General features: G+C 43.6%; 2 protein-coding genes across 3 annotated transcripts; both read left to right on the top strand.

Annotated features, from left to right (window-relative positions):
- The first annotated feature begins 252 nt into the window (after positions 1–252).
- Positions 253–9,214, top strand: ears2 (glutamyl-tRNA synthetase 2, mitochondrial). Its single transcript, XM_010868177.5, has 11 exons — positions 253–784; positions 1,094–1,249; positions 1,360–1,549; positions 1,721–1,871; positions 2,221–2,369; positions 3,191–3,363; positions 4,069–4,177; positions 4,354–4,507; positions 5,684–5,820; positions 6,271–6,412; positions 8,795–9,214. Exons 1-11 carry the CDS (start codon positions 505–507, stop codon positions 8,900–8,902), a joined length of 1,749 nt encoding a protein of 582 aa, XP_010866479.4. The 5' UTR covers positions 253–504; the 3' UTR covers positions 8,903–9,214.
- A 291-nt stretch (positions 9,215–9,505) lies between these two features.
- Positions 9,506–22,068, top strand: LOC105008812 (ADP-ribosylation factor-binding protein GGA2). 2 transcript variants are annotated; one of them, XM_010868174.5, is made up of 17 exons: positions 9,506–10,029; positions 10,822–10,906; positions 12,115–12,190; positions 13,807–13,905; positions 14,377–14,500; positions 14,863–14,963; positions 15,062–15,142; positions 16,342–16,482; positions 16,597–16,678; positions 17,128–17,268; positions 17,772–17,996; positions 18,296–18,357; positions 19,001–19,119; positions 19,584–19,747; positions 20,138–20,307; positions 20,621–20,731; positions 21,436–22,068. In XM_010868174.5, exons 1-17 carry the CDS (start codon positions 9,984–9,986, stop codon positions 21,580–21,582), a joined length of 1,974 nt encoding a protein of 657 aa, XP_010866476.3. In that variant the 5' UTR covers positions 9,506–9,983; the 3' UTR covers positions 21,583–22,068. The 2 variants fall into 2 exon arrangements, with proteins under 2 accessions (XP_010866476.3, XP_010866477.3); XM_010868175.5 differs by having other exon boundaries at positions 9,510–10,029; positions 19,602–19,747.
- Positions 22,069–22,962: the final 894 nt, after the last annotated feature.

The following is a 22,962-nucleotide window of genomic DNA, read 5'->3' as shown; positions in this document are numbered from 1 at the left end:
ATAAGGTAATATAGTTAACAATATAGACTGTACATTTTATGTTTATTGTCCGGTCCATGGCTTTCCCTCTGTGTCCATTTGTTAAGACTACGATTTAGTTCTAGTCTGTCAAAGTCGAAAAATCGACTTCCCGGAAAAAAGTTTTTTAAACCATAATTTTCACTCTGCACGTTTGTCAGCGGTCCAGACTTATATTCTGAAAAGAGAGCATGCCAGGAAGTTGTGCATTGACGTCACGTTTATTAAAAAAAAAGTATTGCCTGTGTAGGTGCAGTTGACGGTCAACTTGTACTTCTATCAACCACGCACGTCGATTCTAGACTACAACCATCGTTAGATATGGATTTATAAGGACGTCAAGATGCCGAGGTTATACGGCAGTTTTCCCTCACAAAAAGGAAATTATTGTGCTAAAGTGTTTGTGTGCGTTAGCTAGCAGTCTCGCGAGTGGAACACATGGATATCTAAAGTAAATATTGTATCTTGCTAGCTAATGTTCTTGTTATGAAAATGCTCCCGCCATTGTTTCTGCAATTCGGCACACACTCCAGATGCCTCTTTCTTAAAAAAACACGTTGGTGTTTCCTGACAACTCAATACAGTGTTGTCAGGAAAGTCCATAGACCTGGTTCACTGGTGTTGATGAACGGTTTGCCATTGACATTCAACCGGAAATACGTTGGGTTGAATACCTCTCTGAAGACAAGGGTATCTTCTGATTTTGACGAGGTTGGTCATCATGACTTCGGCGAAGTCAGAGTGAGGTTCGCTCCCAGTCCGACAGGTGAGGTGGTGCGTCGAGGTACTGGGACGGGGATCGAACCCTGTGTTTTGTAATCTTACTACGAGTCTCGTGCTGGACTGAGACTAATTGTGATAAATGGCCAATATGGCCTGACTAAGGCATGCTCTTAGGCACGACCCAGCACAGGGTGCTTAAGTTATCTCCTTCCTAGATTTCCTTTACCCATCGATCGGCTTAGTGCTGGGATGGAACTAAAGCCTGCATCTTACGTGGCTGTTTGCCAGGACACAGGGACAGGGTTTTTGGACTTGGTTGTCTGACTGTGACAGTCTCTGTGTCCCGCCCCAGGTTTCCTGCACCTGGGTGGGCTGCGTACGGCCCTGTACAACTACCTCTACGCTAAGAAGTATGGCGGGAAGTTCATCCTGCGCATGGAGGACACGGATCAGAACCGACTGGTGCCGGGAGCGGCCGGGGCTATTGAGGACATGTTGGAATGGGCTGGTAGGACAGACATGGGGGGGGTTGCAAATGCTTGTAAACATGTAGTCAGTATTATCATGCGATTTGTAAAAACTGGAATGCTACATCGCTTTCCAACTGAACCTCCCCAGGTATCCCCCCAGATGAGAGTCCCCGTCGCGGGGGGGGGAGTGGTCCCTACCTCCAGTCCCAGAGGCTGGCCCACTACAGCCAGGCTGCAGACACTCTGGTCCAGTCAGGGAAGGCTTATAGGTGCTTCTGTAGCCAGCAGAGACTGGAGCTCCTGAAGAGGGAGGCGCTATGCAGTGGACAGACTCCACGGTGGGTTGGCTTCACACACACACACCCACTCTCACGCACACAATTTCAAACAGACTGGAGTTTCTGAAGAGAGGCGCTGTGTTTAGTGGAATGGGAGGAGCCATTGGTTTCCATGGGGATCTGTCCACACATGTTTGACCACCTCTTGTGTGTGGGATTGTTGGTTTGCAGTTATGACAACCGTTGCAGACACCTGCGGCCGGCCCAGGTCCAGGAGAAACTGGGTCAGGGCGTCCCCCACGTGATCCGATTCAAACTGGAATCTGGGGCCGAGCCCTTTCACGACCTGGTGTTTGGCTGGAACCGGCATGAGGTGGCTCAGGTAGGGGACCGGCCTTTACACACCTGCTCATTCACAGGGTTAAAACTGTAGTCAAATGCATTTGATTCCAAAATATGTAACAGGAAGAAGATGCTAAGCTACATGCCCAAGCTTCAGAAACACAAATAACGCAGAAAAACGCATTAAGCCACATGGCTCAGTGTGTCAGCAGCTGTTTTAGCCACCCCTGCTAAATGTGTTGTTGTATTATTGCCCCTGCTCTTCCTGGAGGGAGACCCTGTAGAGATCCAGTGTGCTGGCCGTCAGAGTGGGGCATGCCTTTAGCCCAAACACACTTGAACTCCCAGTAATTCCACAGCAGAAACCTCTTCCCTGACCCCTGCTCCAGGTGGAGGGAGACCCCGTAGTGATCAAGGCCGACGGCTTTCCCACCTACCACCTGGCCAACGTAGTGGACGATCACATGATGGGGGTCAGTCACGTTCTGAGGGGGTCGGAGTGGCTCATCAGCACCTCCAAACACCTGCTGCTGTACAGGTACACACACGCACACACTAAATATACTAAATATATTACTAAATATCATTTCAGTTACTTTAATGTGTTCTGTGATTGAGATGTTTTATTCAATGGTTGAGATGTTGTGTGGTGTTCAGTGATTGAGATGTTATGTTGTGATTGAGATGTTATGTTGTGATTGAGATGTTATGTTGTGATTGAGATGTTATGTTGTGATTGAGATGTTATGTTGTGATTGAGATGTTATGTTGTGATTGAGATGTTATGTTGTGATTGAGATGTTATGTTGTGATTGAGATGTTATGTGGTGTTCAGTGATTGAGATGTTATGTTGTGATTGAGATGTTATGTTGTGATTGAGATGTTATGTTGTGATTGAGATGTTATGTTGTGATTGAGATGTTATGTTGTGATTGAGATGTTATGTTGTGATTGAGATGTTATGTTGTGATTGAGATGTTATGTTGTGATTGAGATGTTATGTTGTGATTGAGATGTTATGTTGTGATTGAGATGTTATGTTGTGATTGAGATGTTATGTTGTGATTGAGATGTTATGTGGTGTTCAGTGATTGAGATGTTATGTTGTGATTGAGATGTTATGTTGTGATTGAGATGTTATGTTGTGATTGAGATGTTATGTGGTGTTCAGTGATTGAGATGTTATGTTGTGATTGAGATGTTATGTTGTGATTGAGATGTTATGTTGTGATTGAGATGTTATGTTGTGATTGAGATGTTATGTTGTGATTGAGATGTTATGTTGTGATTGAGATGTTATGTTGTGATTGAGATGTTATGTGGTGTTCAGTGATTGAGATGTTATGTTGTGATTCTAGGGCTCTGGGCTGGAAGCCCCCGGTGTTCGGACACCTACCGCTGCTCCTCAACAGGGATGGCAGCAAGCTCTCCAAAAGACAGGGAGACATCTACATCCAAAGCTTCCAGAAAGGAGGGGCCCTACCAGAAGCTCTGCTAGATATTATCACACACTGTGGATCTGGATTTAACAGTAAGAGAGGAGGGGGGGGTGTGGATGGAGAGACAAACGGCTCTAGACAGGAGAAGGATGCAGATGGGGGGGGGGGGGGTATGGTGAGTTCTAAACCAGCCCCTCACCTCTAACAACTTCCTGTGAGGGGCCTTTGATTGTCGGGTTACTGAGAGCAACAAGGGGATCAATAAACCCATCAGTCTGAATGCCTTGAATTATATGATCCATGTTCCACTCTTACACAATAAAACCAGCTTGGAACTCAAATGAACAGATTCCCTCCTGTCGTTTTGGTCTAAATGAATCTCTGTAACGTTTACAAATTAGAAATTTAGTGTTTCATCCGTGTCAGATTTATGATTCATCCAGAGAGAGATGAAGGATGGAGAACAATGTCAGTCAGACAGTGGATCTGTGTCTGTTGGAGGAGAGGGAGACAGTGGAGGATGCATGTGGATTTGAATGTCACTACAGCAAGGTTTCCCATACCATGGGTCATGACCCCATGTGGCTTGATTTGTGAATGGGGTTATGAAACAGGACCAAAAATGGTCCTTATAGTTAAGGAAACCGTTGTTGTTATAGTTAAAGAAAGAGAGTTGATGTTGTAAATGTTTAAGCTACCAAGTATATTTCCAGTCCTGAAAGACGGGCTGTTCTGGCATCTTGGCAGCCCTGCCGTTGTCTGGATGTTACGGTTTACGGTCCCCTTTTCTCCTGCAGGTAACCGCATAGGTCGTAGGATGGAGGATCTGATCTCTGAGTTTAACCCAGCAAATATCACCACCCACTCAGCTCTGCTGGACCTGGACAAACTACCAGAGTTCAACAGGTCAGGTTCTCTGCCTTTCATCCTTCCTTCATGATGAGTTTCCTAAATGTACCACCAGATGGGGCTGTTGCATTGTGTAAATCCCAGTTTTCCTGTAAAGATGGTCTAGACATGTCTACCTGTCACCAGGTCAGAGGTTCTGGATGTCCAGTATCTGTCTCCCTGTGTTGTATCAGGATCCACCTGAAGCAGTGTATTGATGATCCAGAGCAACGTGGTCCGCTGGTGGGCGTTCTGCAAGGGTGGATCCAGGAAGTGTACGGAACACAGGTCCAGGAGCAGGACGTTCTGAACGCAGAATACATTGCAAGGGTTCTAGACCTGCGCAAGGTACCTGACAACACGATCACACCTTAACCCAGGTTCTACCAATGTGCTATGTAACTATGACAACACCATCACACCTTAACCCAGGTTCTACCAATGTGCTACGTAACTATGACAACACCATCACACCTTAACCCAGGTTCTACCAATGTGCTACGTAACTATGACAACACCATCACACCTTAACCCAGGTTCTACCAATGTGCTACGTAACTATGACAACACCATCACATCACACAGGTTCTACAACTGCATTAGATAACTGTGACAACACCATTAGATAGAAAGTGGGCTGTATGTCATTAGTTTAGCTATTTCCCAAAATGTGTACTTTCTTAGCTATATTTCTACAATGGACTATTCCAAGCTTCACATTTATTTAAGTAATCCTTGTTTTTGACACTGGTGATTAATTATGGATATAGCTGAGGTAACACTGGCACCATCTGTCAAGTTGTTTTCTGCACCAGCTAGACAACCAGTCACGTCATCCCTCCAGCACTTTGACTTTCCCTGTTTAGGAATATCACGGCCCAGCACAGAATGTAGAGCCTGGCTGTCTATGAGTCACTGTAATGTCTCTCACCCCCCCCCCCCTCCCCCTCAATACCCTCCGCCCCTGTGCCGTTAATACACCTGAAAAGCCTTAGAAAAGTGGCTCTGAATGGGGAAAATACATTTTAATATCAAACATGGCATTCCAAGTCGTAAACTGGCAGCATTTTAGTTTTGACTTTCACCATACAATATTCCCGTTGTTTTGAAAGCGCCATACTTCTCTCATTGGTTGGTGTGGCTGAGGTCCTCTCCCCTTTTCCCACAGCCATCCTGGCTCATTGTCCAACCTGCCCAGGAGTTGTGCTTCTGTTGCACTGTGTTGCACTGTAGAGTTCTTGCTGAGCTGCGTGAAACGGGTGCTCTGAGAAACCGATGCCATTGAACTGTTGTCAGAACCAAGAGGGCTGGCCATGCGGTCCGGGTCGCTACACGTGTACTGCTATAGCATGAGTGCCCACGGCTCTGTCAGCGAGAACTATTGTCTTTCACCATTTCCTGTCCAGTGGAGCATAAAAGGCCTGAAAACATATCTTAGAAAAAAATATTTTAGGCCGCCCCCCTTTTGCTGCTCTTCCAGAGAATGACACCCCTCTGTGATCCCTCTGCCCCTCCCTTTTTCAGGGTCATATCTCCTCTTTGTCTGAGCTGGTGGCGCCTGAATATTCCTACCTGTGGGTTCGACCGTCCTTCTCTGACCAGCAGGTGGCAGTACTCCGCTCAGTGCCAGAGGCTAAACACATCGCTACACTGGTTGTAAAGTATGTTTGCCAACTACTTGTTATCATTTAAAACTGTTTTAGTGAGCATTTGTGTGTCCTTGGGACTTATACCAAAACAAAGTAAAGACCTCTCTCTTACTGTGTAATATGTTGTTTATATGTTATAATAATCTAGAAGTAGAATCATACCTCAATTAGCCATAACTCTCCAAATTTGTGTGAGTGGTATTGATTACATGGAGCACATATCAACATATACATTCACTTTCTGGGAACTCATTTTAACTCAAAAGTGACACATTTACAACCAGTGTTCAAAAATCCCAGAAAGCATCTTTAACTCACTTGCCGAGCTTTTGTGAAAAATGTGAACAGATTTGAACTATTTACATCAAGATAGAAGTGGGTTTCAAGACATCCTTAAAAAGAGGTAGGCCTTTCATCTAGGTGTGAGAAATTCATGTTTCATGTTGGTTTTCTGTGTTTTAGGCTGATGGAGGATCGAGCTGTAGGTGAGGATCTGTCGGTTGACAGCATCAGTGTGGAGCTGAAGACTCTGGCTAAAAAGACCATGAACACGAAATACCGAGACGTTATGAAGACTATACGACTAGCCCTCAGCGGACTACAGGTAGGGGGAGAAGGAGTGAAAGAAAAGAGAGGGAGGGGAGGAAGAAGAGACAAGATTAAGAGAGAGGGAGGAGACAAAGCAGGCAGGGAGATGGAGGGAGTCGGAGAATGAAGGTTGATCTCACTCGTAGGAATGTTCGAGTGATACGTTGCGGAGGTGATACGTTGCGGAGGTGATACGTTGCGGAGGTGATACGTTGAGGAGGTGATACGTTGCGGAGGTGATACGTTGCGGAGGTGATACGTTGCGGAGGTGATACGTTGCGGAGGTGATACATTGCGGAGGTGATACGTTGAGGAGGTGATACGTTGAGGAGGTGATACGTTGAGGAGGTGATACTAGTTCCAAACCAAACACTGTAACATACTCAGATTTCTTTCAGTTATTTTGCAATCACTTCTATGCATATTACCAATCCAATAGAACTATAAAAAATATATAATTCTACCTTTATTTAGCTTTTATCTTTAAGTAAATTGAGAACGAACCCTTTGCACCCCATAAAATGGCGTTTGCCGCTTGAGGTGTTTCTGACCTTTGTTGATTGACACTAACTTTTAGCCCTTATATCTTACGTCCTAGACACTTCATATGAAACGATCTAGAAACCAACCAGCTCGTGCAACAATAAACGCCATGTGTGTTCAGTACGGTAGCCAGCCACCGTGGTGTAATTTTAATAACAACAAACACATTTAACTAAAGCATTAACTGCTTTGTTCTGTCCGAGTCAATGAAGCATGGAAACCGCCCAGTTAAGCTGTGCGTTCAGAGGTTAGATGTTTTAGGTGTTGGTTGGCTGATTTAAGCCTGTGTTTCTCAGATGTTTCCTATTGGTTACAGGAAGCCATGTTTCAGGCAATGTTTCACCGTTTCGTAGAAAGTGTCTGTGAACGGGTTTAGCCCGGAACTAAAGTATTTTGTAATGGGTCAAATATTATTTTACGTTTTCATGACTGGAACCAGAAGATCCACTCCTTTCTATTTAAAAATTATAAGCAAATGTACTGGCAAAATGTGCGCTTCAGAAATTCTAGTCATGATTTGCCCAAAGCAATGGAACTGATTATTATGCGGGTGTTTCATGACAGATATAAGGTACGGGAAAGGTTGTGTACAAACAAAAACATAGGCCTTTTTTAAAAAGAATTGAAAGAAATGCAAAAGTAACACACAAATGTACAGTGGGGAGAACAAGTATTTGATCACCGACCAACCAGTAAGAATTCCGGCTCTCACAGATCTGTTAGTTTTTCTTTAAGAAGCCCTCCTGTTTTCCACTCAATACCTGTATTAACTGCACCTGTTTGAACTCATTACCTGTAGAAAAGACACCTGTCCACACACTCAAGCATCGAGGTGGAAACATCAGTCTTTGGGGATGCTTTTCGTCAAAGGGGACAGGACGACTGCACCATATTGAGGGGAGGATGGATGGGGCCATGTATCGCAAGATCTTGGCCAACAACCTCCTTCCCTCAGTAAGAGCATTGAAGATGGGTCGTGGCTGGGTCTTCCAGCATGACAACGACCCGAAACACACAGCCAGGGCAACTAAGGAGTGGTCTCAAGGTCCTGGAGTGGCCTAGCCAGTCTCCCGACCTGAACCCAATAGAAAATATTTGGAGGGAGCTGAAAGTCCGTATTGCCCAGCGACAGCCCTGAAACCTGAAGGATCTGGAGAAGGTCTGTATGGAGGAGTGGGCCAAAATCCCTGCTGCAGTGTGTGCAAACCTGGTCAAGAACTACAGGAAACGTATGATCTCTGTAATTACAAACAAAGGTTTCTGTACCAAATATTAAGTTCTGCTTTTCTGATGTATCAAATACTTATGTCAGGCAATAAAACACAAGTTAATTACTTAAAAATCATACAATGTGATTTTCTGGATTTTTGTTTTCGATTCCGTCACTCACAGTTCAAGAGTACCTATGATAAAAATGACAGACCTCTACATGCTTTGCAAGTGGGAAAACCTGCAAAATCTGCAGTGTATCAAATACTTGTTCTCCCCACTGTGTTGTGTAGTTTCGTCATCTAAATGGAATATTTCTAGCTGGCAACGTGAAAGGTTGCAGTAGTTCTATGGCCTTTCAGCAGTGACTCTCCAACCCTGAAGGGGAAGAGGAGAGGGAGAAATGGTGAGATCCTTTTTTCAAAACCAGTTTGAAGAACTATGACATGTTGTAATCATTTCGCAGGACAGCTGCTCCACTTCTCTGTTTGAAATCTGCCCCATCATGCTGTTTCCCCGTTGACTTGTTGGATATGAGTGTACCCTGTTGTACCTGTAGCCCACTGAGCCTGTCCATCCTATTTACTCTATCACTCTCTCTCTCATCTCCCTCTCCCCCTCATCTACCTCGCCCTCCTTTTTCTAGCAAGGTCCAAGTGTGTCAGAGATGATGGTGTCATTGGGACCCAGTGAGGTCACACATCGCTTCAACAGAGTCCTGGAACAGCTCTCAAAGCTAGACAGCTTCAGCTGAGTCCTGAAACAGCTCTCAGAGCTAGACAGCTTCAGCTGAGTCCTGAAACAGCTCTCAGAGCTAGACAGCTTCAGCTGAGTCCTGAAACAGCTCTCAGAGCTAGACCGCTTCAGCTGAGTCCTGAAACAGCTCTCAGAGCTAGACCGCTTCAGCTGAGTCCTGAAACAGCTCTCAGAGCTAGATAGAGCTTCAGCTGAGTCCCGTAACACCTCTTGTGGCTGCACTGAGCTGCTTCCCAGACCACAACCACTCCCTGTGTATATAGAGTGCCCTGTTGTATACTTCTGTTCGCAATAAAACTGTTAAATTCGATTGTTGTTTTTTTTATCTGAAAACCTCTTAACCTCTTTCGATACTTTCGGAGGGTGTGGGATTAATAAGTGGATCAGCGGACATGTTGGGGTTGAAAGGACTTTTTCTTAGGGACTAATTCTTAGATAGGACAGATAGCTGTTAACAATGACGTGCAAGTAAAACATTTTGGGGGTTGGTCCCAAGTGACTGCGCTCTTCCATGGAACTCCGGCAGGGGGGGCTTTGCCGCGCCAACGGCTTGCGGTATTTGCGTGTGTGTAACAACAGTGGAAAATACAGCTTGAAAAAAATACAAATAGTGCATGTATGGGCGTTGTCAAAGAAAATTACAATTGCAGTAAAGACATTTTAAAATTAGAGAATATATGCTGAAGGAACATAGACAGTGATAACTAATTAAATGCATGCAAATAAAGGATGAGTAACAATAGCGTGGCTATGTATGCCGAGTAACCGTGCAGTCTGCCAACAGACAGGGTTACGACTCATTAAAATAGTCGAAATGTCACGAAAGTTATTTCCTCTAGTCCAATATTTTTTTAAACACGAGCTAAAAAAGTTTTTTACCCGGGATTTATGCCAAGACGTGACTCGAGGAGGAGGGGAAGTAGTAGATTTGAATGACATCTTACTAAGCACCACCGAGCACATTCAGCACAACTAGAGTCACATGACCCTTGCTTCGGAGGTGAGACCAGTTGACAGTTCAGTTGCTGTGTGTGAAGACAGCGTGAACTTTTAGAAGACCTGCAGTCCTTGCCACGACCATGGCGACCAGAGCATGTTTTGGAGAGAGTTTAGAATCGTGGCTGAGTAAGTTGAATAAAACTGAGTGTATTATTTGTTTTTCCGGCTAGTTACAAACATTTCCTTGTAATACAATGATGTTTTGAAAACGCGTCTTGTGATTGACAGTTGGAAAGTGCGTCCTGAAATAAATCGTATGTTCTGGTTGCAGTTTTAACGACGGTTTATCTTTGCAAAGACAGTTTTATAAACATACATCACGTAATTGCTAGCAAATAATGATTGGCAGCTATAACCTGTTCACTCAACGTCAATCTTGGTGTTGTATTGCTTTGAGGTAAACACGTAATTGCCTCGTTTACTTCGTAACAGTCCGTGGAGGGATTACAGGATACAAATTACCTGATATTGTTGAGCAACGTTTAATCCTTTATAATTTACATGTAACTTTAAAGCGCAACCAAATTACTGAAACAACAGGAAGTATCAGATATGCTACGTCTCGCCAGACAGTCATGCGCTTCATGCAGAATTATAGAAGAAAAAAAACATTTTCCTTCTCTGGTTCACCGCAGCTGGCGCGCGTTCGGTTCCGTTACAGTTTCAACGCGCTTGGCGAACTCCATTTCAACGTCCATTTAATCCCGTTGTGGGGTAGCCCAGGGCAGGTCGTACCCTAAACGCACGCAAGTGCTTTCCTTAGTTCAGAAGTGCAAACTACATAGGGGTTCATCTATTTCTTCCTGTTCACATTAGGCCACTATGGGGTTTTTTCAAGCCACACGCCCATCCAGGAGTAGGGTAAGCCTGTTGGGTTAATTTATTGATTAATTTATTGATATACCGTGTCTCTTCTAGACAAGGCCACAGACCCAGCTAACTCCGAAGACAAGTGGGACTGTATACAAGGCTTCTATGAACAGGTCAACCTAACGGATGATGGGTGAGTAGACGAACAAATGGCACCCTGTTGGCTTTGTAGTGCACTCTGTTTGACCATGGCACAAAGGACCTTTGGTCCAAAGTGGGCCACTATATGGAGAATAGGATGCTGTTAGGCGCCGAACTACCTCATAATCCCCATGAAAACCCGGAGCAAAATGGAGTATTGGTTCTTTTCATTGTTACACCATTTCTTTGGTTTTTTGATCCACTTCAACAGAGGTCTGTGATAAATTCAGGCTTTCTCTGTCTGCATTTTGATGACTGTGTAAATCTCATCAGGACAAGGTGACGGTTGGCAACATATTTTCATCAATTTACAAACAAATGCGGGCCTCCTTGTCCTACTGATTTTTACAGTTATCCAACGCCAGGATGGCGTAACCCTATGCTAAATACAGGCCACAATTGAAGCGCTTCCAAAAATCCCCTATGAAAGATACCGGTTATGTAATTACGCAAAGAACCGCTTTTCAAGATTTGCCGCTAGATTTTATGGGGGATTATGACTCCAACCACCACTAAAGAGTTACCCTAACGAAGTGTTGAATGGTACACCCACTCATTGACAGGAGATCCAGTTTGTATCACACAGGAGGTAGTGGTAGATTACTCCATCACTAAGAGGAACAAGTTGTGTCATTGTAGAGAGCCTCCAAGAGCCGCGACTGCTTTTCTCTGGTGTGTTCTGGTGTTATATGTCCAAGGAGTTGTCTTTGGCCTAGTCTTTGTGTGTTTCACAGCTAAGTCATACATTTGGCCTACATAGACACAGAAAAACATTTACAGTTGAGAAGGTCACAGTTATTATCAGTAATGGAGAGAGTAACCAATGGGCATACTGAGGTAAATGTCATGTACAAGGAAATATGTCAGTAGACAAAGAAACTAAGTGTAAGAAACACTGCAAAGTACATGAGTGAAAATATCAGTTTTTAAAATAAACTCAAAGTATCAAAAGTAAAAGTAAATGCAATAAATAAGTGTATTCCTTATTATAAGCAAATCTGAAAGCAATTTGAAATGTTTAATAGGTGTGTAGTAATTATGTATGTTATGTATCTTTGAATATGTTTATAAAGTAGTATTCCGTTTTGTTATTGTAAAACTCTGGTAGTTAATGATTCCTTTATAATTCTGTTAGATAATGATTCCTTTTTAATTCTGGTAATTTATTATATCCTTATAATTCTGCTCACCCATTTTCAGTCCTCAGGTTGCCACTCGTCTGCTGGCCCACAAGATCCAGTCTCCTCAACAGAGAGAGGCTCTGCAAGCCCTGACTGTAAGGCAACTCTACTGTTACTATTTTAGTAATAACTATGTAATACCATATTTAAAATTGTTTTACTTTATAGTAATTTAGCAGACCGTCTTATCCACATTTCGTGCATTTGTGTTAAAATGTAATTATTTATTATACTCATTGTAATGTAATTTGTAAATATGTTATCACTGTATTTCTTAGCGCCTGATTCACTAAGATAACACATTATATGATTTTTAAATGATGTAATACATACTTTTATAATACTAGTAACTCCAGATCCAGTCACCCCACAGGAAATCTCCAACTCTTTTTCTGAATGGCCTTAGGCATGATTTACACACAATCACACATAAGACAAATAAACAATATATAGAAGGTATAATAACAAAAATCTATTCACAGTATAACCTTATATTACACCAGACACCTTCACCTCAACGGAGGAGTGAGTTTAACCCTGTTTATTAGCATCTCCGGCGTTTCTGGTATATTGCCAACACACTGTACAACAGCGAAGTGCTCTGTCTGTCCGGCAGTGTCGTGCCTAAGAACAGCTCTTAACTGTGTTATACTGGCTTCTTCGTGCATTATTACAGTTTGTAGTGCCTAAGAACAGCTCTTAGCTGTGTTATACTGGCTTCCTCGTGCATTATTACAATGTGTAGTGCCTAAGAACAGCTCTTAGCTCTGTTATACTGGCTTCCTCGTGCATTATTACAATGTGTAGTGCCTAAGAACAGCTCTTAGCTGTGTTATACTGGCTTCCTCGTGCATTATTACAATGTGTAGTGCCTAAGAACAGCTCTTAGCTCTGTTATACTGGCTTCCTCGTGCATTATTACAGTGTGTAGTGCCTAAGAACAGCTCTTAGCTGTGTTATACTGGCTTCCTCGTGCATTATTAAAGTTTGTAGTGCCTAAGAACAGCTCTTAGCTGTGTTATACGTGCTTCCTCGTGCATTATTACAGTGTGTAATGCCTAAGAACAGCTCTTAGCTCTGTTATACTGGCTTCCTCGTGCATGAACAATCTTCAAGATTACACCAGAGCCAGTCACCTCAGAGAGGAACGTGCGTTTACACTTCCACTCTGTGTGCTCGTTGTGGGTTGGATGGGTGAAAGAGAAAGGAACAGAGAGTGGGGTGGGGGAGGGGGGCCTGAAGAGGACATCACGGGGACTGACAGCCATGTTTCCTGTTAACAACAGGAGGATTGAAGGAGAGGGTTTCAGTGAATGAATGGAGCGTGTAGAATCCCTGACTGACCCAGAACGGCGCGTCGACAGTTTAATACTCCTCAGTCATTAGTCGCGTCCCGGGTGACAACCTGTTGTCTGTGTAGGGAACTGCACATGGTGACGTGTGATGACACCAGTCACACACTATTAGTTACCCTGTACACCTAAACAGTACGGCTTTTGTACACAGTGACGAGAAAAGGTGCTGGTCCGGTCATCTCTACGTTTAAGCATTTTTGTCACGCTGTAAAGGTCAAGCGTGGTGGTGGTCATGGTACGTTTGACGAGTGCTTTGCGCCATAAGGACCTGGAAGACATGGGACCTCACGCTCTGCTCTGCATCTGCCGGGAAAGTTCTAAAAGAGAATGGTGTTTGACGTCGCTGTGTTCCACAGGTTCTAGAAGCCTGCATGAACAACTGTGGCAAGAGGTTCCACAGCGAGGCGGCGAAGTTCCGATTCCTAAATGAGCTCATTAAAGTTCTGTCACCAAAGGTATGACTGAGCACCTACTGTTTTTAAGGAGTTTCTGAGTGAGTCCCCATTGGCAGTCTATCCCATATGAATTACAGTACCACCGCCCCCTATATCCCATGTCCCTTGTTCAAAAGTAGTATGCTATGAAGGGAATGGGGTGCCTTTTTGGGACACAGACCTTTAGTTCCCTGTGCCTCCCTATTGCCCTGGAGTGTTTATAAGAAAAAAGGTTACGCTGTGTTTTGAGCCTCTCTGTGCTAATCCCTTCATTTCTAGATTGTATTACAGGATTTTGTGTTCCAATGTGTTAGTGAGATAGAGGTCATTGAATGATCAACAGCTTTTCAGTGCCCGTCAGAGATAACAGTTGATTCTCTCATTCACTCTGCATTGCTGTTCAGGCTTTTCAACCAGATAGTGATGCAAGTTGCTTTAAATCTGCTGCTGAAGTTAAGAGGCCTTAACAAAATACACGTGTTCGATCTGCAGCACCTGGGTCCGTGGACCAGTGATGAGGTGAAGTTGAGGGTGACGGAGGTTCTCTACAGCTGGACTCTGTGGCTTAAAGAAGAACCCAAAATACAGGAGGCCTACCGCATGCTGAAGAAACAAGGTCAGTTGGCACACCCCGGTATCTTAGAACCAATACACCTAGAACCGTTCTAGTCAGTAAACCATATCCATCAGAACACCAAACCACAGGGAACTTGGTGATTAGATAGAACAGTTACCGGGAGTTGGTTGGTTCGAGTCCCTGGTGGATAACATGATCGATTCATCTTGCCTTGTGCAAGACACTTAGCCCTAATTATTCCAGGGTTGCTTGCTCCATTATTTGATTCCCTCGCTGTGACCCAGCACTCCAAATGGAGTTGGGACATGCAACGAAAACATTTATGAATCTCACCCTCAATTGTACAACACTTCAGCTGTGTCATTTTAACAAGTGAACTGTAGCGTTTTCCTCTGTCTCAGGTGTTGTGAAGAAGGACCCCAAACTCCCTGACATAATAGTTATGCCTCCACCCAGGCAGAGACCAGAAGACTCTGTCTTTGACCAGGAGAACAAGGCTCAGGTGTGTGTGTGACTGTGGGTGTGTGATTATGTACACATTTAAGTTTATGGGGGAACAAAAGCAAAATGGTTCTTTAATATGTGTGTGTCTGTTTACAGTTGTTAGCCAGACTACTGAAGAGCAATAGGCCAGAAGATTTACAGACCGCAAACAGACTGATCCAGAACACCATTAAAGAGGTGGGGACATGCATGTGTCCATTAAGTGTGTCTGTGCATGCGTAATATGTGTCTGGGCATGCGTAATATGTGTCTGTGCATGCGTAATATGTGTCTGGGCATGCGTAATGTGTGTCTGGGCATGCGTAATATGTGTCTGGGCATGCGTAATATGTGTCTGTGTGTATATTTGTACATTTGTAAATGAGTGAAATGTGTGTGTGATATATACTGTAGACTACGGTTCAAAAGTTTGGGGTCTTTTGTGATTATGTCAGCAAAGCTGAAAACTGTTTTGCTGATTAAAGAAGCAATAAAACTGTCATTGTTTAGACTAGTTGAGTATCTTCAGCATCAGCGTTTGAGAGTTCAATTACAGGCTCAGAATGTCTAGAAACTTTCTTCTGAAACTGTTATGAGAAATGAATGATATTTCATATGAGAAATTGCCAAGAAACTGAAGATCTCATACAACGATGGGTACTACTCCCTTCATAGAACAGCACAAACTGTCTCTAACCAGAATAGAAACAGCGGGATGCACCGGAGCACAACTGAGCAAGAGGACCAATACATTAGAGTGTCTAGTTTGAGAAACACCTTACAGGTCCTCAACTGGAAGCTTCATAGTACCCACAAAACATAATTCTCAACATCAACAGTGAAGAGGCGACTCTGGGATGCTGGCCTTCTAGGCAGAGTTGCAAAGAAAAAGCCATATCTCAGACTGGCCAATGAAAAGAAAAGATTAAGATGGGCATAAGAACACAGACACTGGAAAGAGGAAAAACTCTGCCTAGAAGGCCAGCATCCCGGAGTCACCTCTAGACTGACGAGGTTCAGAAGAAAGTTATTTGTTTCTGGCCATTTTGAACTGCTGATGCTTCAGTACTAACATAATCGCAAAAGGGTTTTCTAATGATCAATTAGCCTTTTAAAATGCAAACCTTGGATTAGGAAACACAACATGCCATTAGAACACGAGTGATGGTTGGTGATAATAGGACTCTGTAAGCCTGTGTAGATATTCCATGAAAATCCTGCCATTTCCAGCTACAAAATATACAACATATTAACAATGTCTACCCTGGATTTTCGATCATTTGGATGTTATTCTAATTGACAGAAAATGTTTTCTTTCAAAAATGAGGATATTTCCAAGTGACCCCAAACAATTGAACGTTAGCGTATGTGTGACCGTGTTGTGATATGATCTCCAGGAGCAGGAAAAGGCGGACCGTGTATCTCGGCGGATGTCCACTCTGGAGGAAGTAGCTAGCAGCACAAGGCAGCTGAAAGAGCTGCTCCAAAAACAACCAAACAGCTTCAATGGGCCAGAACAGCAAACTGACTCCATGAAGGTACAGGCTGCTAATGAAAAGATACTGCCTTTCCTGTGTCTGTCTGTCTGTCTGTGTGTGTGACCGTGTGCAGGCACACTAAACAGATACCTGTGTATGCTGTCCTTCCTGTAGTCTCTGTACGACCGCTGTGATAGGCTCCGACCCAACTTGTTCCGATTGGCCAGCGACACCATCGATGACGACGAAGCTTTAGGTAACTGCTCTGCTTTATGACTTGGTCATAATGGTGGTATGAATCCTTACTCCTCTGAGTTGTTCTGGTGTTACAAAGTGTGATTTATTTAGCAGTTCATTGGGAATTATTCTACACAAAATATCCTGTTATTTCAGATTACGAGAAAAAATATGAATATTAATTAATACTTGTTTTAATGCTGTAGATTATAACAGCAAAGACACATCTATGATACAGACCTCCTTTGAACTGAGCTGCAGGGGAGGTGTTTTATTTTTCAAAGGTCCCAAGGGACTGAATACTTGTCACATCCACTGTAAATTAGATGACCAGATATTCTGAGAGTTTGAACCTTCAGCTTTTAACTTGCACCATTTCCCTGCTCTCTCTGCATCTAAAATGTCCCAGTCCGTAATGAGTACTGTATTTCGATGTAAAAATGTGCTTGTTCCTGTCATTGGTTCCAGCTCAGATCCTGCAGGCCAATGACGACCTGACCCAGGTGCTCATCATGTATAAGGACACCATGTCGAGGAACAACGTGATTGGAGGAGCAGGAAAAGGGGGAGTTGGAGGAGAAAGGGGTGGGGAGCGCTCCACAGAAAACGGTAGGTCTGGTCTCAAAGCGATTACCCAGAAGGCCTAGCTACCCTCTACATCACACGCACAGAACTAGTTATATTGTTACTATAATTATTATTTTTAAAAGTACAACTATCATGAATCAATCAATAAATCAAATGTATTTTATAAAGTTGTTTTTATAAAGTTGTCACAAAGTGCTTTTAGAGACACCCAGCCTGAAACCCAAAGAGCAAGCAACAGCAGTACATGCACAGTGGCCTGGAAAAACTCAGTTGTAGGGTCCAAAATTAGGATGAAACCTAGAGAGGAAACAGACTCTAAGAGGTGGCCAGTTCACTTCTGGCTGTGCTGGGTGAAGATTATAAGAGGATCTTTTTATTTCTTAATATTATAATGTTCTTTCTGAAAGTTTCCAGGAATGTCTAATATCGGGGTGTTGTAGGTGGTCTCACCATGCCAGAGTATGTTTGGTTCGTTTTGAGACCTTTGTGTTTTGTTGTTTGGTGTTCTGGGTATCCACTCGCAGGTCCCATCAGCCCCAGGGAGATCAAGAGTTACCATCTCATCGACCTGTCAGACCTGGACAGCCCCCAGGCTTACACTCCCGACCAGTCCCCTCCCAAACACACGTCCTCACCTCCTTACAGCGTCTCCTCCCCCTACTGTCCCCGCTCCACCTCTCCTCCTCCCTTGGCCTCTCGCCACAGGATCCACAGTGCTCTCATATCTCTGGCTGATCTGGACCTTGCAGGTTTGTGCTGGTTCTCTGTCCAAACGGCCCGGGTACGGGGCTGGGTTTTTGGATTTCCAGGAACACGGGATTAGTACACCCCTTAGTAGAAAAACAGAAATACAGGATTAACACACACATTCGTAAAAAAATAAAAAGGAACAGAAATCAGGTGAAAAGGATCAGAAATCCGCCCCTCCCAACCCGGTCCTCTTATCAACACTCCGATAGTGTTAGTGTCACTATGGAAACTACTCGTTGGTGCGTTCATCACTGTCTATCCTTAACATTGCTTGATTTATATTTCTTCTCTTTTTCAGGGCCGGATGATCCAAAGAGTCCAAAGGGCACCAGTGGAACGCACCACGAAGAACTTCTCCAGGTACTGTTTGAGCTCAGGCTGATGACCAGTCTGTTCACTGGAAAGGAGTTGGGTCAGCGCTTTTAGGGCCAGGGGTGATTATCTGAGTCCTGTCTATAAGGATTTACCGTCTGGCCAGCGTCCAAAAGCCCCTCTGACTCATTTTGAGGATTGGACCCAGAGACAAAAGTCTGGGTTTCCCCCTTGAAGGTTTTCCCCTAAGATCCCATCAGTTGGCAACCATACGAACATCTGGACTGGGTGTTCTTGAGTTTGTTTGACAGTGAATGTGTAATTCTGTCTGTATGTCAGTAGACAGTATGTCTACCCCTAACCCTAGCAAAGTGAATTAAGGAGGTTTGTGATTTGCGATTCCTCTCATCTCTCCTAATGTCTCTTACCGCACACAAACTCTCCTCCTGCCCCACACCACAGAGTCTCCTGTTCACCTTTTTCCTACAGCACTAGTAGGTTACATTATCCTGTGTTTGCTTACATTATTTTGTGACCCAGTTGAGACTCTGGACCCAGTGCTCTACTTAGTTCTGACCAGGAGGTCCGTCAGAACAACTCTTGGACAGAGCAATTGGATTTACACCCATTTGTTCCACCTGAACATCAAAGCCTATTCTCCCCCGCTTTATTTCACCCCCTTTTATTTCAGCTGAGATGGGAGGAGAATGCAGGGAGAGACCATTTCCTGACCACAGGGGGGTGTGGAGGGAGAGACCATAACCTGACAGCCCGGGGTTGTGGCAGTGGCTCTTCAAACGGGACAGACTGGTAAAGATGATGGGTGGGTCTGTGGGTGGGTCTGTGGGTAAAGGGGTGGGTCTATTTGGTCTGTGGGTAAAGGGGTGGGTGGGTCTGTGGGTAAAGAGGTGTGTCTGTGAGTGGGTGTTTCTGTGGGGAGGTTGGGTCTGTGAATATGTGGGTGGGTCTGTGGGTAAAGGGGTGGGCCTGTGGTTAAAGGGGTGGGTCTGTGGATGGGTGTTTCTATTGGGGGGTGGGTCTGTGGTTCTGCGGGTAAAGGGGTGGTTCTGCAAGTAAAGGGGTGGCTCTATTTGTGGGTATTTCTGTGGGGGCGGTGGGTCTGTGGGTGGGTGGGCGGGCACAGAGAGATAAAAGTCTCATGCCTATGTTGAGATGTTTTTCAGCTAACCTCATGATATAGTAGTCAGTCAGTGGGTCACACAATGATATGGCGTGCATCCATTAACACAATAACGTGACCACAAATCCCTCAGGTGTGAAACCTTTTTCAGGGCGTTCCCTCAACACCTGCCACTTACCACGTCAGGATCTCCATCCAAGTCCCAGCCGAAGACAGCGACGGGATCCCCGGGGAAGTCAGAGAGGCTCCCCGAATCCTTTTCAGAGATTCACGTCCCTCTGGAATCCATTAAACCAAGTAAGGAGTCCAGGTCCCTTATTACAACCCATTCACTGTAGCAGCATGTTACCAGTAGCAACATATTCACTGATCCATATTCAGATCTTTGAAATTTAAGTCATCTTTAAGTCATCTATCCCTACAAGGGCTGAGGTTTCCTGCATCCATTAATGGCACACAGCTGGCGCACTGGTAGAATCTTTGGCACAATTATTCAAAAAAGATCTGATCTGATTGGTTAAAAGACTACTTAGGGGCGGAGGATCAAGGGGGCATTTGGAGTTTTTACTTTGTTAAATGGTGGATTTATCTTCAGGACATTAAACATAGAATAGACATTCAGTGTAGCAACTGCAACAGTTTTTATCTTTTCTGAAGTTGGTACATTAATTTTCTGATCTCTGATAGGTCGACTAGAGCCGATCACAGTATACGACCAGAACGGCGTCCATGTTTCCCTCCATTTCGCCAAAGACCCGCCTCCAGGACACCCAAGCATTGCTGTGATTGTTGTCTCCACGGTGAACACCTCGGCACTTCCTGTGAAAGACTTCCTGTTTCAGGCCGCTGTTCCAAAGGTATTGGACAAATGGCAAAACAAATTTACATGATGTTATGTTATCAAAACCAAAACATGAAAAAATGTACGTGACGTTATGTTATCAAAACTAAAACATGAAAATATTTATGTAACGTTATGTAATCAAAACCAAAACATGAGGATATTGAATGTGACATTGTTATCAAAACAAGAGGATAATGTACGTGACGTTATGTTATCAAAACAAGAGGATAATGAACATGACGTTATGTTATCAAAGCAAGACTTGAAAATGATGTACTGATTGACAAACGGGCTGAATCCCTGGCCGACTTCTTTTTGCCCTCCAGACCATGACAGTGAAGCTCCAGCCGTCATCAGGGAAAGATCTACCCCCCTACAACCCACTGCTGCCTCCTGCTGCTCTCTCACAGATCCTGCTCCTCTCTAATCCTCACGGAGTGAGTCTGCTCATCTGTACACACTCCAGAACCAGTCAAAACTTTGGAAACACATACTCGAATGATTCCATAGGTGTTATCTCATAGTTTAGATGTCCTCGCTGTTATTGTACAAGGTGGAAAGTAGTTAAACTATAGAATTGAATGAGAAGGTGTGTCCAAACCTTTGACTGGTACTATACATAAGAATATTCTCAAATCCTCAAATACGCTTTCCACATCTCCTTAAAATGAATTTGTCTAGGTCCAAGGGGAGGGACCTTTGGCATTCTCATCCAATAGATTTAGAGGAGGAGACAAGGAGTATAATATTGATAGATTGCTTTTGCTGTCATCGGACTTGTTACTTTGCCAGGGATTTAAAGGCACAACATCAACAAGTGTACTTCAATTTTAAATGTAGTTTCTCTGACAGAGGTTGTATTCACATTAAATATTACAGAATTTTCTGACCTGTGTTTTGTCTCTTTGTGGCTTGTGTTTTGTCTCGTTCTGACCTGTGTTTTGTCTCTTTGTGGCCTGTGTTTTGTCGTTTTGTCTCGTTCTGACCTGTGTTTTGTCTCTTTGTGGCCTGTGTTTTGTCTCGTTCTGACCTGTGTTTTGTCTCTTTGTGGCTTGTGTTTTGTCGTTTTGTCTCTTTCTGACCTGTGTTTTGTCTCTTTGTGGCCTGTTTTTTTTCTTTCTGGCATGTTCTCTCACTCCAGCGTAAGGTGCGTCTGCGCTACAAGCTGAGTCTGGTTCATGGTGAAGGTGAGCAGAGCATCTGTGATATTGGACAGCTGGAGAACTTTCCTGACTGGACGTCGTGGATAGGCATGGAGAACCTTCCAGAACCTTCTAGAACCTCATGAAGACAATTCTGAAAGCCAAGTGATGAAGTTCCAGAACCTCATTATGAAATATTTGTGGTCCTTGATAGACCAAAATTCAAGCGCTGAATGTTGAAACCTCTGCAGTCGCTGCCTTGACTACCATGATGTCATCTCAGTAAATCTGTTTCTTCTTGATTTGACATTAATTTCAGATGTTCTGAAAAGCTGTGAATGTTAGTAAAATGTATTTAATGGTTTGAGGCTCTCTGATTGGTGTTGTTTGGCTACTTTACCTCCTTTCCTCCTGTCAAATATAATTTGGTCCCAGGTGCTCTGATGCCAGATAACTTGACTGAATTCCGTTTATGCACCTTTCTCTACCAAACTACACCAGCTAACTTGTTTTATGCCAAAGTTTTATGCCAAACCAGGTGACAGGTTTGTTTCCTACTGTGTGTTCGTTTACCTCAAATACAACATTTCTGATCTGTTATATCAAAAAAATAAAAGATAATTTGGATCTTAGCTATGTGCCTGGTGTGGTTATCATATTTATTGAATGCCATCTTTAGATGTGTTCAGGGATCATATTTATTAAATGCCATCTTTAGATGTGTTCATTGATCACATTTATCGTATGACATCTGTAGGTGTTCATGGAACATTTATCGTATGACATCTGTATGTGTTAATGGATCATATTTATCATATGACATCTGTATGTGTTAATGGATCATATTTATTGTATGACATCTGTATGCGTTAATGGATCATATTTATTGTATGACATCTGTATGTGTTAATGGATCATATTTATTGTATGACATCTGTATCTGTTAATGGATCATATTTATTGTATGACATCTGTAGGGTCAAATCCATGGCTGTTATGTACATATGTGCATCAGGGTGGGTCCGTCAGATAAAGTGCCAATTACTGATTTACAAAACAACAGCAGAGTGGGAGGTGGAAGACTCCGCCTCCTGAATGACACCCCATTCCCTACATAGTACACTATTTAAGACCAGGGTCTATAGGGTAGTACACTATTTAAGACCAGGGTCTATAGGGTAGTACACTATTTAAGACCAGGGTCTATAGGGTAGTACACTATTTAAGACCAGGGTCTATAGGGTAGTACACTATTTAAGACCAGGGTCTATAGGGTAGTTCACTATTTAAGACCAGGGTCTATAGGGTAGTTCACTATTTAAGACCAGGGTCTATAGGGTAGTTCACTATTTAAGACCAGGGTCTATAGGGTAGTACACTATTTAAGACCAGGGTCTATAGGGTAGTACACTATTTAAGACCAGGGTCTATAGGGTAGTACACTATTTAAGACCAGGGTCTATAGGGTAGTACACTATTTAAGACCAGGGTCTATAGGGTAGTACACTATTTAAGACCAGGGTCTA

This window comes from Esox lucius, chromosome 9, assembly GCF_011004845.1.
Source record: "Esox lucius isolate fEsoLuc1 chromosome 9, fEsoLuc1.pri, whole genome shotgun sequence".
Taxonomy (NCBI): Eukaryota; Metazoa; Chordata; class Actinopteri; order Esociformes; family Esocidae; genus Esox; species Esox lucius.
Note: the sequence above shows the minus strand (reverse complement) of the source record. Positions and strands in the feature narration are given on the sequence as shown.